Source organism: Hemitrygon akajei, chromosome 4 (assembly GCF_048418815.1).
Source record: "Hemitrygon akajei chromosome 4, sHemAka1.3, whole genome shotgun sequence".
In the NCBI taxonomy this organism is placed as follows: Eukaryota; Metazoa; Chordata; class Chondrichthyes; order Myliobatiformes; family Dasyatidae; genus Hemitrygon; species Hemitrygon akajei.
Genome location: NC_133127.1, coordinates 198,337,425 through 198,357,645, shown reverse-complemented (window position 1 = coordinate 198,357,645; position 20,221 = coordinate 198,337,425). Strand labels below are relative to the sequence as shown.

At 45.0% G+C, this 20,221-nt stretch overlaps 1 protein-coding gene across 1 annotated transcript in view; it reads right to left on the bottom strand.

Moving 5' to 3' along the window:
* LOC140727108 (glucose 1,6-bisphosphate synthase-like) overlaps nucleotides 1-20,221 on the bottom strand; it is a 146,867-nt gene that overhangs the window by 7,499 nt on the left and 119,147 nt on the right. The window contains exons 12-13 of the mRNA XM_073044378.1: nucleotides 13,202-13,391; nucleotides 3,235-3,368 (exon numbers count right to left, since the gene is read on the bottom strand). Coding sequence (XP_072900479.1) covers nucleotides 3,235-3,368; nucleotides 13,202-13,391 — 324 coding nt within the window. The remainder of the gene's footprint in view (nucleotides 1-3,234; nucleotides 3,369-13,201; nucleotides 13,392-20,221) is intronic.

Below are 20,221 nucleotides of genomic sequence, written 5' to 3'. Positions count from 1 at the left end.
GAGTCTGGACAGACTGGATGTGGAGTACTGTGAGCAGCTGGGGAAAAGGCACAGGAGTCTGGACAGACTGGATGTGGAGTACTGTGAGCAGCTGGGGAAAAGGCACAGGAGTCTGGACAGACTGGATGTGGAGTACTGTGAGCAGCTGGGGAAAAGGCACAGGAGTCTGGACAGACTGGATGTGGAGTACTGTGAGTAGCTGGGGAAAAGGCACAGGAGTCTGGTCAGACTGGATGTGGAGTACTGTGAGCAGCTGGGGAAAAGGTACAGGAGTCTGGTCAGACTGGATGTGGAGTACTGTGAGCAGCTGGGGAAAAGGCACAGGAGTCTGGTCAGACTGGATGTGGAGTACTGTGAGCAGCTGGGGAAAAGGCACAGGAGTCTGGACAGACTGGATGTGGAGTACTGTGAGTAGCTGGGGAAAAGGCACAGGAGTCTGGACAGACTGGATGTGGAGTACTGTGAGTAGCTGGGGAAAAGGCACAGGAGTCTGGTCAGACTGGATGTGGAGTACTGTGAGCAGCTGGGGAAAAGGCACAGGAGTCTGGTCAGACTGGATGTGGAGTACTGTCAGCAGCTGGGGAAAAGGCACAGGAGTCTGGTCAGACTGGATGTGGAGGACTGTGAGCAGCTGGGGAAAAGGCACAGGAGTCTGGTCAGACAGGATGTGGAGGACTGTGAGCAGCTGGGGAAAAGGCACAGGAGTCTGGTCAGACTGCAGGTGGAGTACTGTGAGCAGCTGGGGAAAAGGCACAGGAGTCTGGTCAGACTGGATGTGGAGTACTGTGAGCAGCTGGGGAAAAGGCACAGGAGTCTGGTCAGACTGGATGTGGAGTACTGTGAGCAGCTGGGGAAAAGGCACAGGAGTCTGGTCAGACTGGATGTGGAGTACTGTGAGCAGCTGGGGAAAAGGCACAGGAGTCTGGTCAGACAGGATGTGGAGGACTGTGAGCAGCTGGGGAAAAGGCACAGGAGTCTGGTCAGACTGGATGTGGAGTACTGTGAGCAGCTGGGGAAAAGGCACAGGAGTCTGGTCAGACAGGATGTGGAGTACTGTGAGCAGCTGGGGAAAAGGCACAGGAGTCTGGACAGACTGGATGTGGAGTACTGTGAGCAGCTGGGGAAAAGGCACAGGAGTCTGGTCAGACAGGATGTGGAGTACTGTGAGCAGCTGGGGAAAAGGCACAGGAGTCTGGTCAGACTGCACGTGGAGTACTGTGAGCAGCTGGGGAAAAGGCACAGGAGTCTGGACAGACTGGATGTGGAGTACTGTGAGCAGCTGGGGAAAAGGCACAGGAGTCTGGACAGACTGGATGTGGAGTACTGTGAGCAGCTGGGGAAAAGGCACAGGAGTCTGGTCAGACAGGATGTGGAGTACTGTGAGCAGCTGGGGAAAAGGCACAGGAGTCTGGTCAGACTGCACGTGGAGTACTGTGAGCAGCTGGGGAAAAGGCACAGGAGTCTGGACAGACTGGATGTGGAGTACTGTGAGCAGCTGGGGAAAAGGCACAGGAGTCTGGTCAGACTGCACGTGGAGTACTGTGAGCAGCTGGGGAAAAGGCACAGGAGTCTGGTCAGACTGGATGTGGAGTACTGTGAGCAGCTGGGGAAAAGGCACAGGAGTCTGGTCAGACTGGATGTGGAGTACTGTGAGCAGCTGGGGAAAAGGCACAGGAGTCTGGACAGACTGGATGTGGAGTACTGTGAGTAGCTGGGGAAAAGGCACAGGAGTCTGGTCAGACAGGATGTGGAGTACTGTGAGTAGCTGGGGAAAAGGCACAGGAGTCTGGTCAGACTGCATGTGGAGTACTGTGAGCAGCTGGGGAAAAGGCACAGGAGTCTGGTCAGACTGCATGTGGAGTACTGTGAGCAGCTGGGGAAAAGGCACAGGAGTCTGGTCAGACTGGATGTGGAGTACTGAGAGCATTTTTGGGCCCCCTTATCGAGGAGAGGATGTGCTAACATTGGAGAGGGTCTACAGGAGGATCAAGAGAACAATCCTAGCAATGAAAGAATTAACATATGAGGAACTCTGGACCTGTACTCACTGGAGTTTAGAAGAATGGGGGGGGTGGGGAAGGAAATCTCATTGAAACTTATCGAATACTGAATGGCCTATATACAGTGGACGTGCAGGGTATGTTTCCTATGGTAGGGGAGTCTAGGACCAGAGGGCACAGCTTCAAAATGGAGGGACATCCATTTATAATTATAGGAGAAATTTCTTTATCCAGACGGTGGTGAATCTGTGGAATTTCTTGCCAAGGACGGCTGGGTAGGCCAAGACATTGGGTACATTTAAAGTGTAGGTTGATAGGTTCTTGATTAGTCAGGGCGTCAGATATTACGAGGAGAAGGCAGGAGGATGGGGTTGAGAGGGATAATAAACCAGACATGGTGAAATGGTGAAGCAGACTTAATGTGCTGAATGGTCTAATTTTGCTCCGATATCTTATGGATAAAACATCTGCAAGTGTCACTCAACTGTATTCTATTCATGGACACAAGAGATTCTGCAGATACTGGAAATCCAGAGAAACACACACTAAATGCTGAAGGAACTCAGCAGGTCAGGCTGCATCAACAGAGAGGAATATACAGTCAATGTTTCAGGCCGAGACCCTTCTTCAGGATGGGAAAGGAAGTGGGAAGAAGCCAGAATAAAGTGGTGGGGGAGGAGTAATGAACTCGGAAGCTGGGAGGTGATAGGTGGAAGAGGTAAAGAGCTGAAGAAGAAGGAATCTGATTGGAGAGAAGAGGGGACCAAGGGAGAAAGGGAAGGAGCCTATCCAATTCCTCCTTCAGCTCTTTAGTATTTCTAGCTATCACCTCACAATTCCATTTCTCTCCCCCACACACCCACCTTCCTCCTCACCTGGTCTCACCTGTCACCTTGCACTCCTCCCCCTCCCCACCTTCCTATACTGGCTTCTTCCCCTCCTCTCTCCCCCACCTTCTTATTCTGACTCCCCTCACTTCCTTTTGAGAAGAGATGAAGGGTTTAGCCCAAGATATCAACTGCTTACTCTTTCCATAGTGCTGCCTGACCTGCTGAGTTCCTCCAGTACTTTTGTGTGTTCATCTGCAGAGTCTCTTCTCCTAGGAATCAACCAAGTGAATGTCTGCTACACTCCCTTTGTTCCAATTATGTCCTTCCCTAGGTAGGGATACAAATCGATTCACAGTATTTTAGATAGCAGGAGTCAGACGATCAAGGGCAGGACAATTACTGACCTGTGTCCTGGGATTGCACAGAACTCAGCGTAATATTTGATTTTCGGCTCCGTGCCACTGACCCGGAGTGTGGCCACACAACCATTCAGGAAGGTGAAGGTAATCATCTGGCTGTTTTTACTGACTGGCAGCACCTGTCAAGGAAAATAACAGCTTATAAGACTAGTGTGGCAGAACACAGCACACATGCAGTGTCACCTTACAACATGAACTGCTGTTCAAAGTTCAAAGTAAAATTTATTATCTGAGTACATACATGTCACCACATACAACACTGAGATTCTTTTTCTGTGGGCGTAATTAGCAAATCTACAGAACAGTAACTGTACAAGGATCAATGAACAAACTGTGCAAATGCAAATATAAATAAATAGCAACAAGTTATAAGCATGACACAGCGAGATAAAGAGTCCTTAAGGTAAGACCATCGGTTGTGGGAACACCAGAAGTAGAAACAGTGTAATTTTCCCGTTTTGTTCAGGAGCCTGATGGCTGAGGGGTAGTAACTGTTCTTGAACCTGGTGAAGTGAATCCTGAGACTCATGTACTTTCTTCCTGATGGCAGCAGTGAGAAAAGTGCATGGCCAGGGTGGTGAGGATCTTTGACGATGAATGCTGCTTTCCTACAGCAATGTTTCAGTAGATGTGCTCAATGGTTGGGAGGATTTCACCCATGATGTACTGGGCTGAATTCACTATCTTTTGTAGAATTTTCTGCTCAAAGGCATTGATGTTCTCATACCAGGTTGTTACACAGCCAGTCAGCACACTTTCTACCACACATCTATTGAAGGTTTTTGATGACATGCCAAATCTCCAGAGACTCCTGAGGAAGTAGATGAGCTGTTATGCTTTCTTTGCAATTATATTTATACGATTATACATGTGATCAGTTGATTATATGACTGTAGTTATACACTGGAGAATGGAGTGGGTACAAGCAGAGGGCCATTAGCCTGTTCAACCATTTAATAACATCATGACTGATCCTTTAGAACATGGAACAGTACAGCTCCTTTGGCCCACAATTTTGTGCTGACCTTTTAATCTACTCCAAGATTTCCACTCTCAAGATCAATTCTTTCCTACATAACCCTCCATTTTTTCTTTCATCCATGTGCCTATGTAATAGTTTCTTAAATGTCCCTAATGTATCTGGCTCATTGCTTTTTACTTAGCACACTCCACTGTGCTAGCTTCATAACTCACAATTCCTTAATATCCAAAAATCCATCAGTTTCTGTCTAGAATGCACTCAGTGGTCGAGCCTCCAGAGCAGAGTCCACAGATTCACCATCCTTCATCATAGACAGGAGCAGAATTAGACCATTCAGCCCATCAAGTCTGCCTTGCTATTCCATCATATCTAATTTATTATCCCTCTCAATTCCATTTTCATGTCTTTTCCCTGTAACCATTGACGCCCTGACTAATCAAGATGCTATCATCCTCTGCTTTAAATATACCCTATGACTTGGCCTTCACAGCCGTCTGTACCAATGAATTCCAGAGATTCACTACCCTCTAGCTAAAGAAATTCCTCGTCATCTAAGTTCTAGATGGAGGTCCCTCTATTCTGAGACAGTGCCCTCTGGTCCTAGACTCCCCTAGTATAGGAGGTTCTGTGGGTGACAGCAAGATTCTGGATGGTAGATTGCCTCCAGGGTGCCAAGGTCTGGGATATCTTGGATCAAGTCCTCAGCATTCTTAAGTGGGAGCGTGAACAGCCAGAAGTCATGGTCCATATAGGTACCAATGATAAGGTAGGACGAATGATGAGCTTCTGCGAAGGGAGTTCAGGGAGTTAGGTGCTAAGTTAAAGGGCAGGACCTCCAGGGTTGTGATCTCAGGGTTGCTACCCATGCCATGCGCTAGTGAGGCTAGACCTAGAAGGTTATACAGGTTAATACATGGCTAAGGAGTTGGTGTAGGAGGGAGGACGCAAGATATTTGGATCATTGGGCTCTCTTTCAGGGAAGGTGGGACCTGTACAGAAGGGAAAGTTTGCACCTGAACAAGAGAGGGACTAATATCCTAGAGGGAAGGTGTTAATGGTGCACCGATGGGTTGAAACTAGAGTTGCAGATGGATGGGAACCACAAAGCCAGGATAGTTAGTGGAGAGGTTGTGGAGGCAGATGTTGGTAAGACCTCAGAGAAAGTTAGGAATCAAAAGGTTGAGCATGATGTGACTAGTGTCCTCAGCTGCCTATATTTCAATACAAGAAGTACAGTAGGAAAGGTGGATAATAGTGCTGAAAATGAGGCAGCTGGTTTACAAAAAGAGGCAATGCGTAGTGAAGAGAGGTTGTTAATTGGACAAAATTGCAGTTAACAGGATGAGTTGCAACATACAAGGCAGACAAAATTGAGAAGGATGAATACAGGACTGAAGGTGTTATATTTGAGTCCACACAGTATACAAATAAGGTAGCACAGTTACAGATTGGCAAGTATGATGTTGTGGGCATGATTGAATCATGGCTGAAAGAAGATTGTAGTTGGGAGCTTAATGTCCAAGGATACACATTGTACCGAAAGGACAGACAGTAAGGCAGAAAGGGCAGTGTTGCTGTGGTAGTGAAAAATGAAATAAGTCATGAAATGAAAGAGGTGACATAGGGTTGGAAGGTGTTGAATCATTGTAGATAGAGCAAAGGAATTGCAAAGGTAAAAAGATCCCGATGGGAGTTGTAAACAGACCGCCAAACAAATGTAAGAATGTAGCCTACAAATTACAATGGGAGATAGAAAATGCATGCCAAAAGGGCAATGTTACAATAATCATGGGGGATTTCAATTTGCAGGTAGATTGGGAAAATCAGGTTGGTGCTGGATTATAGGAGGGAAAGTTTTCAGAGTGCCTGTAAGATGGCTTTTTAAGCAGCTTGTGGTTGAGCCCACTCGGGGATCAGCTATTCTGGATTGGGTGTTCTGATTAGAGAGCTTAATGTAAAATAACCCTTAGAGGAAAGTGATCATAATATGATCAAACTCACCCTGAAGTTTGAGAAAGAGCTAAAGTCAGATGTATCAGTATTACAGTGGAGAAAAGGGAATTGGAGGTCTGAGAGATGAGTTGGCCAGAATTGATTGGAAAAGAACACTGGCAAAGATGACAGGAGAGCAGCAATGGCTGGAATTTCTGGAAGAAATTCGGAAGGCACAGGATTTATACATCCTAAAGAGGAAAAAGTATTCTAAGGCCACATCCACACTAGACGGGATAATTTTGAAAATGCCGGTTTCGTGTAAAAACGATAGGCGTCCACACTATGTGTTTTTGGAAATATCTGTATCCACACTGAAACGGAGATTTCGGCGAATCTCCTCCTCCTACGCATGCGCAGGACACATCTACCGAAAACAAGCGACATGTTTGGTGTCAAATCTCGCCGTAAAAGTGTGCGTTTGTGTAGTTACAGACTAGAAAAACTTAAAACGACGGACAGCTGTTGGCTCTCACGCAGCAGAACTTAAAAAAATACTGGAGTGTACGGCGGCAACCGACAGGGAGTTCACGGACAGATTGACTGGGCTGACGATGAACATTGAAAAACGGACTAATTCTGTTGCATTAATAAAGCACCTTGTTAAATGTATAAAACATGTCTGCATCAGTGTTATCTTGTATTTCCATACAATGTTACATAAGGCTGTTACACATCTATTGTCAGAGAAGTACTTGCATAAATAGGTAAACCACCTTCATACGAGCAAGGACAGAAAACAGGGCAAAGTGAGTACAGTATACTTATTTATTCAGTAAGTTATGGGTTAAAGTATTTGGTGAGTACATTTCTAACTCTTCTGGCTTCAGTCTCTTTGCCGTCTGTTCTGAAATTGTTAGGTTGCATTCAAGAAAACAATGAAATAGCGCGCTGCCGTCTGATAGCGTTTTCGGAAGTCTCGGGTTATCCCGTCCACACTGATCTGCCTGAGCAGTGTTTTCAAAAATACCCACTCTGGAAAGCGTTTCTGAAAAGCTCCGGTTTCGGGGGACGAAAACGCCGTTTTAGTGTGGACGGACGGTAAAAACGAAGAGAAAAAGCTTCGGTTACGGATTTATCCGGCGTAGTGTGGATGTAGCCTAAAGGACAAATGACATAACCATGGCTAAAAAGAGAAGTCAAAGCCAACATAAAAGCCAAAGAGGGCATATAATAGAACAAAAATTAGTGGGAAGTTAGAGAATTGGGAAGCTTTTAAAAACCAACAGAAGGCAACTAAAAAAGTCATTAAGAAGGTAAAGATGGAATACAAAAGTAAGCTGGCCAATAATATCACAGAAGATATCAAAAGTTTCTTCAGATACATAAAGTGAAAAAGAGACGTGAGAGTGGATATTGGACTGCTGGAAAATGATGCTGAAGAGGTAATAATAGTGGACATTGAAATGACAGACGAACTGAATAAGTATTTTTGCGTTAGTCTTCACTGTGGAAGGTATAAGCAACACGTACAAAAGCCGGATGAATTCAGCTGGTTGGGCAGCATCCGTTGAAAAGAGCAGTCAAAGTTTTGGGCCGAGACCCTTCGTCAGGTCTGAAGAAGGAGGGGGCAGGGGCCCTATAAAGAAGGTGGGGGAGGGGGAAGGTGCAGGTGAAAAAACCAATCAGAGGAAAGATCAAGGGGTGGGAGAGGGGAAGCAGGAAGGGGATAGGCCGGAAAGGTGAAGAAGGAAAGGGGAAAGCACTATGGGTAGTAGAAGAAGGCAGAACCATGAGAGTGGTGATAGGCAGCTAGAAGATGAAGCAGAGTGATAGGGCAAGGGAGAGGGAGGGAATTACCAGAAGTTGGAGAATTCGATGTTCATACCAAGGGGCCAGACGGTATATGAAGTGTTACTCCTCCAGCCTGAGTTTGGCCTCATCATGGCAGCAGAGGAGGCCACGTATGGACATATCCGAATGGGAATGTGAAGGAGAGTTGAAGTGGGTGGCAACCGGGATATCCTGTCTGTTGTGGCGGACGGAGCGGAGGTGCTCGATGAAGCGGTCCCCCAATCTGCGTCGGGTCTCGCCAATGTAGAGGTCCCACCGGGAGCACTGGATGCAATAGATTACCCCAACAGACTCACAAGTGAAGTGTTGCCTCACTGGAAGGACTGTTTGGGGCCCTGAACGGTGGTAAGAGAGGAGGTGTAGGGAGAGGTGTAGCACTTACGCTTGCAGGGATAAGTACCAGGTGGGAGATCTGTGGGGAGGGACGTGTGGACCAGGCAGTCGCGGAGGGAACGATCCCTGCGAAAAGCAGAGAGGGAAAGATGTGCTTAGTGGTGGGGTCCTGTTGAAGGTGGTGGAAGTTGTGGAGGATAATAAGCTTAATCTGGAGGCTGGTGGGGTGGTAGGTGAGGACAATGGGAACACGGTCCCTGTTGTGGTGACGGGAGGATGGGGTGAGGGCTGAAGTGCGGGAAATGGAGGAGATGCGGGTGAGGGCATAATTGATGACGGCAGAAGGGAAATCATGATTCTTAAAGAAAGAGGACATTTGCGATGTCCTGGAACGGAAAGTCTCATCCTGGGAGCAGATGCAGCGGAGACAGAGGAACTGAGAATAGGGAATAGCATTTTTACATTTGGCAGGGTGGGAAGAGGTATAAACAAGGTAGTTATGGGAGTCGGTGGGTTTATAGAAGATGTCAGTGGATAGTCTGTCTCCAGAGATTGAGACCGAGAGATCAAGAAAGGGGAGAGAAGTGTCTGAGATGGACCAAGTGAATTTGAGGGCTGGGTGAAAGTTAGAGGCAAAGTCGATGAAATTGACGACCTCAGCATGGGTGCAGGAAGCAAGAAGATATAAGCAGTATGGTGGAAGTTCCAGGTGTTAGGGGTCGTGACGTGTGTGAAGTTACCATAACTAGAGAGAAGGTTCTTGGGGAACTGAAAGCTCTGCAGGTAGATAAGTCATCTGGAGCAGATGGTGTACACCCAAAGGTTCTGAAAGAGGTGGCTGAAGAGATCATGGAGGCGTTAGTAATGACCTTTCAAGTATATCTAGATTCTGGAATGGTTCCGTACTGGAAAATTGTACATGCCATGCCTCTCTTCAAGAAGGGAAAAAGGCAGAAGAAGTTTAATCTCAGTGGTTGAGAAGATGTCGGAGTCGTTTTTTAAGGATGAGGTCTCAGGGTACTTGGAAGGATGTGCCAAAATAGGCCATAGTCAAAATAGTTTCCTCAAGGGAAAATCTTGCCTGATAAATCTGTCGGATTCTTTGAAGAAATAATAAGCAGGATAGACAAAGGAGAACCTGTTGATGATGTGTACTTGGATTTTCAGGAGGCCTTTGACAAGTTGCCACACATGAGGTTGCTTAACAACCTATGAGCTCATGGTATTACAGGGAAGGTTCTAGCACGGATAAAGCAGTGGCTGACAGGAGGCAAAGAGTGGGAATAAAGCCAGCCTTTTCTGGTTGGCTGCTAGTGGCTTCTGGTGTTCCACAGGGGTCTGTGTTGGGTGCGATTTTTTTTTACATTATATGTCAATGATTTGGATGATGGAATTGATGCCTTTGTTGCAAAGTTTGCAGAAGATATGAAGACAGGTGGACCTTTAGGTGGAAGATAGGTAGATAACCTTTTCAACCTTTCCCCATAACTCAGGTCCTCAAATCCCAGCAACATCCTTGTAAATTTTTGCTATTCCTCCAGTAGTTTGTGTGCTGGGAAATTCCAGCATCCGTAGTTTCATGTCTCTCCAGCTGGCCTATATACATTTAGTGGCTACTTCAGTAGGTACACCTGTACACCTGCTTGTTAATGCAAATATCTAATCAGCCAACCACGTGGCAGCAACTCCATGCATTAAAGCTTGTAGACATGGTCAAGAGGTTCAGTTGTTTCTCAGACCAAACATCAGGATGGGGAAGAAATGTGATCTGGGTGACATTGACTGTGGAATGATGTTGGTGTCAGATGGGGTGGTTTGAGTATCACAGAGAATGTTGATCTCCTGGGATTTTCATGTACAACAGTTTCTACAGTTTACAGAGAATGGTGTGAGGGTAAAAAAACCAGTGAGCAGCAGTTCTGTGGGTGCAAATGCCTTGTTACTGAGAGAGGTCAGAGGAGAATGGCCAGACTAGTTCAAGCTCACAGGTAGGCAACAGTAACTCAAATAATCACATGTTACAGCAGTGTTGACATATGAGTATCTCTGAGCACGCAACACATTGAACCTTGAAGTGGATGGGTTTCAGTGGCAGAAGACCACAAACATACACTCTGAGGCCACTTTATTAGATACAGGAGATACCTAATGTTGAGTTTATTTAGGCTCCTTGCACTACAAACTTCTGAACCAAGAAACGATTACTTCAGGCTGGAATCCCAGCCAGAGGCAGCATGTTCCCATGGCATTTCTCACGTGTGGCACGCAAGGACTCAGTGTAACTGTTGCAAACACTACAAACTGATGCAGATGAACGGAGAGGATGTTACAGACTGTGAAATATTACAGACACCTATTAGTGTTGAGAACCATAACCTGATGTACAACCCCTGAGAAAGTCTGAAAATGAAATTCTGAATATATAATCTGACTTGAAACCAGAAGCAGGGTTATTATCAGTGACACACATACACAAAATGCTGGAGGAACTCAGGTCAGGTAGCAGCTGTGGAAATTAATAAGCAGTCAACATTTTGGGCTGAGACAATTTTTCAAGACTGGAAAAGAAGGGGGAAGATGACAGAATAAAAAGGTGGGGGAGGGGGAAGGAGGATAACTTGGTGATAGGTGAAATCAGATGGGTGGAAAAGGTCAAGGGCTGGAGAAGAAGGAATCTGATAGGAGTGGAGAGTGGACCAGAGTAGAAAGGGAAGGAGGGGACCCAGGGGAGGTGATACACAGGTGAGAACAGCTAAGTAGCCAGAGTGGGGATTAGAAAAAGAGGGGAGGGGGAGAGAATTAAAAAAAAGTATAAATCAGAAGGAGAAATTGATACTCATACCATCAGATTGGAGGCTCTCCAGGTGAAATACAGGATGTTGCTACTCTACTGAGGGTGGTCCCATCATGGCACAAGGACTGACATGTTGGAATGGGAATGGGAATTAAAATGTTTGACCACTGGGAAGTTCCGCTTTTAGCCGATGGAGCAGAGGTGCTTGATGGAGCAGTCCCCCAATTTATAACAAGTGTCACAAATGTAGATGCCGCCGCATTGGGGGGACCGAACACAATAGCCGACCCTAGAAGATTTGCAGATGGTGTGTTGCCTCACCTGAAAGGACTGTATGAGGCTGTAAATGAAGCTGAGGGAGGAGATTAAAGGGCAGGTTGGCTGCTTGCATGGATAAGTGCTGGGAGGGAGATTAGTGGGGTGGAACAAATGGACAAGGGAATCACTGAGGAAGAGATCCCTGCGCAAAGTGAAGAGGGGAAGGTTGGTAAAGATAAGTTAAGTTTTGTGGTAGGATCCCTTTGGAGGTCATGGAAGTTGTGGAAAATGATGTGTTGGATGTGGAAGCTCAAATTACAACATATAAAAATTAAGTAATACAAAGAGAGCAAAATAAATAGTTTCATGGTTCATGGACCATTCAGTGTCCTTAATGATGGAACCACCCATTAGCTAGTGAAAATGACCCTGGCTTTTCTGGATCATAAGTTTAAACAGTCTCTGTGAACCATCTCTTGTGGCAAACCAGGTTTGCTTTGTCGGTGAACTCCTTTGGTTCCTGGTACTCAGCTAGAAATTAGTGCTTGGCTCTAACCTGTCTAACCATTGAGCACACACAACCGCACTGACTCTACTGAGATGGCCCATGCCAAGCAGAGGAGGATTAGAGGTCACAGGACTCAGATCTGAAATCTGGAGCAGCAAACAATCACAATTACAGAGCTGAGAGGTTGCCATGCCCTCATCCCATGCTGTAGCTATCCTGTTGGTCATGCAGAGCAGAACCTGGCCCTACAGTCTAACTTGATCATGCTGTAAAATTTCAGAGGGATGCCGAAATAAGAATCTTTATTCACAATCAGAAGCTTTTGGTTGCAGAGTGGAAAGAAAAGGGAAAAATAGGGACAGAACAGTATAGTTATGTCAGAGTGCGACATGGTAGTATAGTGGCTTGTGGAACATATGTCAGCACCAGTAACTGGGTTTCAATTCCCACCACTTTCTGCAAGGAGTTCTGATGTTCTCCCCATTATTGTGTGAGTTTCTGCTGGGTGCTCCAGCTTCCTCTGCACGTTCCAAAGACATATGGGTTGGAATTAGTAAGTTGTGTACATACTACGGTGGTGCAGAAGCATGGTAACACCTGTGGGCTGCTTCAACACAATCCTCGAGATCTGTTGGTTGTGATGTAAACAACACATTTCACTGTAATTTTTGATGTACATGCGACAAATAAAATTAATCTTTATCTTTATGGTCTTCAGAGACTAATGGAATCATGGAAAGCTGGGTCAGTGCCAGGAGTGGGGTTAGCAATGGGAGGAGGGGTCAGTGGGAGGAAGTGGTGCAAATGTAAAGAATCAGCTATGATCTTACCGAGCTCACAGAGCAGGCTCAACAAGCCAGGCAGAATACTCTTGCTTGTATCTTGTACTTTTTTTATGTATCTGGTGTTACAGAATCAGAATACAGCACAGAAACAGGCCCTTCAGACCAACTGGTCCATGCTAACCATAGCATCCTCCCTGTGGGGTCACAGTTGCCTGTGTCTGGCCGATAAGATGTGTGGAATAGGCTGAATGGACTCTTGTTCCAGCTACTCTTTTAAAAACAAAGGGCAAGGGGTGAGAAACAGGAGATCAACATGAGCAATGGACCAGGGCATTAATCATGAAGCTTTTCATTCTACAATATCCTGTTAACACAGATCCTCCAAAGCGTCTAGGACACATAGACATGAACCTAAATGTGAGCCAGGTCCTTCAGCTTCACCTTGTTCCTAGAGCTTACAAATCAGAAACATCACAAATGAAGAATGAGAAAAGGTTTAAACTTACCGACTTTTTGTTTGGCTGACTGCTATCAAATCCTGTGGTTACATCCCTTATGTGCAAAATCTCAAATGGGCCACAGAAACGAGGATATTGATTTTCTGTCTCACATGTCCGAAGCCGATCGAAAATTCTCTTAATTGTAGAAGGGTCATAGCATTTAAAATAAGATGTCCTTGAGATGTGATAACCATACCTAAACATAGAAGGTGAACACCAGTTATCAGTTTCCAGGCCTGAACTTGCAGCTAGTTTCTTTTAGAACATAGAACAGTACAGCACAGGCACTTTTGCCCACAATGTTGTGTTCACCTTTTAACAAACTCCAAGATCAATCTAATCTTTCCCTCCCACACAACCCTCCATTTTTCTTTCATCCACGTGTTTCCATGGCGGGGGAGCTGCCTGGCCTCAGCTGTAGTGAGGACTAGGCTTCAAGTCACGGTGTCACCTACTTACAGCCACCCAGAGTGGTGCTTCACCGCGGGTAGTGTGGTGTGGCGTCTAGAACAGAGTCGATGCTGCCCTCCCGGAGTTTCCTTTGGCAGAAGACAAGCTTTGTTGTGGACAAATCCAGATTTTTTTGGCTGCATTCAGTGGACTCGGCCTCAAACCATGGGGTTGCCAGCTATACAGCTGCCAGGGGAGCTGGTGTTTTCCTAGTGGAGTAGCGTGGTGCAGTTGTAGTCAACTGAAGATTTCAAATGGTCTGAGGGGTCTGGACTAAATAAGTATATACTTGTGCGGTTGTGTTTTTGCTAATATTCTATACGTGATGTATATGCAAGGACTGGGCCTCAAGCCGCAGTGTCGCCGTGGGGGGATGGGGGGCGCATTGGGACTCTTATTCAGTGATTGTGATTGTGTGTGTGTTATACTGTGTGAGACTGTTGGTACTATGTTTTACACATTGAGCCCGTAGAAATGCTGTCTCATTTGGCTGTATTCATGAATAGTTGAATGACAGTTAAACTTGAATTGAATTATCTAAGAGTCTCTTAAAAATTTCTAATGTATCTGCCTTTACCACCACCCCCGCAGTGCATTCTACATATCCACCACTCTCTGTGTTAAAAAAAAGCCCATCTCTGACATCCCCCTACCCCCATACAGTATTTTTCTCCAATCACCTTAGAATTATGCCTCCTTGTGTTAGCCACCCCGGGAAAAAGTCTCTGTCTGTTCACCTGATCTATACCTCTTAACATCTTGTACAAGTCACATCTCACCCACCACTCTGTGGTAAAAAAAAACCCCTTTATTACATGAATATTAACAGTGAGGAATACAGGGATACAGATCGCCATCCAAGAATCCAAAATTGGGAAGTAAGCACCCTCAAATTCAAGTCTGGTTTCTCTGCATCATCCCATTAACATGCATCAACCTTACAAATAGGAGAAAATCTGCAGCAGATGCTAGAAATCCAAGCAACACTCACAAAATGTTGGAGGAACCTAGCAGGTCAGGCATCAGGACAGATTCTGATGAAGGGTTTTGGTGTGTTACGTCGACTATGCTTTTTTCCATAGATGCTGTCTGGCTTATTGTTCCTCCAGCATTTTGTATGTGTTGCATCAATTTTACAAGTATATTTAGTTTTCCAGGGTTAAATCTTCCATTTCCCTTCAACACATTAAATAAATCATAAGAGCATAAGACATAGGAGCAGAATTAGGCCATTTGGCCCATACGAGTCTGCTCTGTCATTCAATCATGGCTGATCCTTTTTTTTCTCCTCCTCAACCCTAGTTCTCGGCCTTCTTCCCGTAACCTTTGGTGCCATGTCTGATCAAGAACTTATCAATCTCTGCCTTAAATACATCCAACGACCTGGCCTCAACAGCTGCATGTGGCAACAAATTCCACAAATTCACCACCCTTTGTCTAAAGAAATTACTCTGCATCTCTCTTTTGAAAGAGTGCCCCTCTATCCTGAGGCTGTGCCCTCTTGTCTTAGACTCTCCCACCATGGAAACATCCTTTCCACATCTACTCTGTCTAGACCTTTCAATATTCAAAAGGTTTCAATGAGATCCCCCCTCATCCTTGTAAATTCCAGTGAGTACAGACCCAGAGCTATCAAATATTCCTCATATGATAACCCTTTCATTCCTGGAATCATCCTTGTGAACCTCCTCTGGACCCTCTCCAATGCCAGCACATTTTTTCTTAGATGAGGGGCCCAAAACTGTTCACAATACTCAAGGTGAAGTCTCACCAGTGCCTTATAAAGCCTCAGCATCACATCCTTGCTCTCGTATTCTAGACCCCTTGAAATGAATGCTAACATGACATTTGCCCTCTTCACCACCATCTCAACCTTTGACCTTTAGCGTGTTCTGCACAAGGACTCCTAAGTCCCTTTGCATCTCAGATTTTAGAATTTTCTCCATTTAGAAAATAGTTCACACATTTGTTTCTACTAACAAAGTGCATGACCATGCATTTTCCAACATTGTATTTCATTTGCCACTTTCTTGCCCATTGTCCTAATCTGTCTAAGTCCTTCTGCATCCTACCTGTTTCCTCAACACTATCTGCCCCTCCACCAATTTTCGTATCATTTGCAAACTTGCCACAAAGCCATTTATTCCATCATCTTAATCATTGATATACTGCATAAAAAGAAGTGGTTCCAACACCAGCCCTGCGGAACACCACTAGTCACTGGCAGCCAGCCAGAAAAGGATCCTTTTATTCGCACCCACTGCCTCTTACCAATCAGTCAATGTTCTAACCATGTTAGCAACTTTCCTGTAATACCATGGGCTCTTAACTTGGTAAGCAGCCTCATGTGTGGCACGTTGTCAAAGGCCTTCTGAAAGCCCAAATGTACAACATCCACTGCATCCCCTTTGTCTATCCTACTTGTAATCTCCTCAAAGAATTCCAACATGTTGATCGGGCAAGATTTTCCCTGAAGGAAACCATACTGACTTTGTACTATCTTGTCCTGTGTCACCAAGAACTCCATTACCTCATCCTTAACAACCATTGAGGTCAGGTGAACTGGTCTATAATTTCTTTTCAGCTGCCTTCCTCCTTTCTTAGAGTGGAGTAACATGTTTTTAAAAGATCATTTCTAATGCCACCTTAATCTCTAATGCTACCTCTTTCAGAACCCTAGGGTGCAGTTCATCTGGTCCGGGCAACTTGTATACCTTTAGGTTTTTCATCTTTTTGAGCACCTTCTCTCTTGTAATAGTAACTACACCCACTTTTCTTCCTTCACACACTGCAACATCAGGCACACTGCTAGTGTCTTCCACAGTGAAGACTGATGCAAAATACTCATTTAGTTCATCAGCCATCTCCTTGTCCCCTGTTATTTTCTAGAAGTCCTATATCCACTCCCATTTCTCTTTTGTTTCTAACATATATGAAAAAAACCTTTTACTATTCACTTTGATATTATTTGCTAACTTTCTTTCATATTTTATCTTTTCCCTTCTAATGTGTTTTTAGTTTTTTAATTGTTTTAGTTGCTCTGCGTAGGTTTTTAAAAACTTCCCAATCCTCCATCTTCCCACTAATGTTTGCTTTGTTGTATGCCCTTTCTTTTTCTTTTACAATAGCTTTGACTTCCCTTGGCAGCCATGGTTGTACTATTTTTCCATCTGAGTATTTCTTCATTTTTGGAATACATATGTCCTGCACCTTCCTCATTTTCCCCCAGATATGCAAGCTATTGCTGCTCTGCTGTGATCCCTGTCAGCAGCTCCTTCCAATTTACTTTGGCCAACTCCTCTCTCATACCACTGTGATTTCCCTTACTCCACTGAAATACTGCTACATCAGACTTTACTTTCTCCCTATCAAATTTCAAGTTGAACTCAATCATATTGTGGTCACTGGTTCCTAAGTGTTATTTTACTTTAAGCTCCCTAATCACCTCCGGTTCATTACATAACACCCAATCTAATACAGTTGATGCCCTAGTAGGTTCAATGACAAACTGCTCTAAAAAGCTAACTCTTAGGCATTCAACAAACTCACTCTCTAGAGATCCATTACCAACCCGATTTTCCCAAATCGACCTGCATATTAAAATCTCCCACGACTCCCATAACATTGCCCTTTTTAACATGCCTTTTTTATTTGCTGTTGAAATATGTGGTTGAGTCACAGGAAAAAATAATTTCAAGCAACATAAGCACAAAATGCTGGAGGAACTCAGCAGACTAGGCAGCATCAATGGAAAAAGAACAGTCGATGTTTTGGGCTGTGACCCTTCGGCAAGACTTGGAGTAAAAAAGCTGAGTCGTCGATTTAAAATGTGGGGGAGGGGAGAGAGAAACAAGGTAATAGGTGAAACCAGGAGGGGAGGGATGAAGTAAATAGTTGGGAAGTTGATTGGTGAAAGAGATATAGGGCTGGAGAAGGGGGAGTCTGGTAGGCAGGGTTAGAAAGCCATGGAAGAAAGAAAAGGGGGGGGGGAGAAGCATCAAAGGGAGGCGATGGGCAGCCAAAGAGATAAGGTGAGAGAAGGAAAAGGGGACGGGGACTGTTGAGAGAGAGCAGGGCAGCCATTATCAGAAATTCAAGGTATCGATGTTCATACCATCAGGTTGGACGGGGGGCTAAGCAGGTGATACACCTTGTCCAAGGGTCATCTGCAGGCTAGCAGAGGGAAGAACCGCCTTACACCTCCTTTGGTTGAGATGCATTTCCATCCTGCCACCCATAATCCCCTCTAACTCAAGAGCCTGATGGTTGAGGGTTAATACTGTTCCTAAACCTGGTGGTGAAAGTGCTGAGGCTCCTATACCTTTTCTCTTATGATAGCAGCGAGAAGAGATCATGGCCTGAGTGGTGAGAGTGTCTGATAATGGATGCTGCTTTTCTGGGATCATGTTCCATGTGGATGTGTTCACTGGTGGAGAGGGGTTTACCTGTGATGGACTGAGCCATATCCACCACTTTTTGTAGGATTTTCCATTCAAGGGCATTGGTGTTTCCAAACCAGGCTGTGATACAGCAAATCAGTATACTCTCCACAACACATCTATAGAAGTTTGTAAAAATTTTGGATGTCATGCCGAATTTTCGCAAACTCCTCAGGAAGTAGAGGCACTGCTGCGCTTTCTTCGTAATTGCACTTATGTGATGGACCCAAGACAGGCTCGCTGGAATGATAACAGTCAGGAATTTAACACTGCTGAATCTTCCACCTCAGATCACCTGATGAGGACTGGTTCATAGACCTCCTTTTCCAGCTCCTGAAGTCAATAATCAGCTTCTTGGTCTTGCTGACACTGAGTGAGAGGCTGTTGTTGTGGCACCACTCAGCCAAATTTTCAGTCTCCCTCCTATATGCTGATTCACCACAATCTTTAATTTGGCCAACAACAGTGGTGTCGTCAGCAAACTTAAATATGACATTCGAGCTGTGCTTAGCCACACAGTCATAAGTGTAAAGCGAGTAGAACAGGGGTTAAGCAGATGGAGATTGTAGAGGTGGGTACCTCAGACTGCTGAAGTGAGAGGCTAAAGATGTCAGTGAACACTCCAGTTGACAGCACAGGTCTTTAATACTCAGCCAGGTATCCATCTGGGCAGGATACATTCCATGGGTTCACCCTCTCACATCAACCTCTGATACTGAACTAGCTCAGAACTGGCCCATAGCCCTCTGAAACCGTCCTATCCATGTACTTATCAGAATCAGGTTTAATATCAGCAGCATATGTCGAGAAAATTGTTAACCTTGCGGCAGCAGTAAAATGCAATACATAATAACAGAGAGAAAAATGTGAATTACAGTAAGTGTGTAGAGAGTTAAATATACAGTTGAAGTCAGAAGTCTACATACACCTTAGCCAAATACACTTAAACTCAGTTTTTCACAATTCCTGACATTTAATTCTAGAAAACATTACCTGTCTTAGGTCAGTTGGGGTCACTACTTTATTTTAAGAATGTGAAATGTCAGAATAATAGTAGAGAGAATGATTTATTTCAGCTTTTATTTCTTTCATCACTTTCCCAGTGGGTCAGAAGTTTACATACACTTTGTTAGTATTTGGTAGCATTGCCTTTAAATTGTTTAACTTGGGTCAAACGCTTTGGGTAGTCTTCCACAAGCTTCTCACAGTAAGTTGCTGGAATTTTGTTCTATTCCTCCAGACTGTAACTGAGTCAGGTTTGTAGGCCTCATTACTCGCACACGCTTTTTCAGTTCTGCCCACCCTATCAATATGTGCAGTAACTTTGAGGGATCTTTGGATGTGAATCCCAAGATCCATCCATTCCTCAACACTCATAAGAATCCTGCAATTAACCATGTATTCTGCCTTCAAATTCAACCTTCCGCTTCACACTTTTCTGGGTTGAACACCATCAGCCCAGCTCTACATCCTCTCAATGTCCTGTTGTAACCTACAACAACCTTCTACACCATCCACACAACCACCTACCTCAGATCAGTATAGTTTAGAAAGCATTCATGCCATTATTTTGAGTTGGTGTAGATGCGATGTTTAGAGAAAACTGCTCAGTATCACAGGCGTGAACACTTATTGACAGGAAGATGAGTGCTACTCACTATCAAACAGACACTACTCACATTTGTTTTTTCTCCCCCTCTTCTTCATTTCCCCATTCTGCTCCTCCCCCTATCTCTTTCCTCTTGTCCTCACCTGCCTATCACTAACCCCCCCCCCCCCCCCAGTGTTCCTCCTCCTTCCCTTTCTCCTATGGCCCAGTCCTTTCCCATCAGATTCCTTCTCCAGTCCTTTGCCTTTTCCACCCATCATCTCCCAGCTTCTTACTTCATCCCCTCCCCCACCCACCTGGCTTCACCGATCATCTTCTAGCCTGTCCTCCACCTTCTTATTCTGACTTTTGCCCTCTTTCTTTCCAGTCCTGATGAAGGATCTCAGCCTGAAACATTGACTGTTTATTCCCTTCCATAGATATTGTCTGCCCTGCTGAGTTCCTCCAGCATTGTGAGTGTGTTGTTCTGATTTGCTCTCAGGTGGAAGGCTGCATTATTCTAACTCTGGGCATCTTGGTTAACAATTC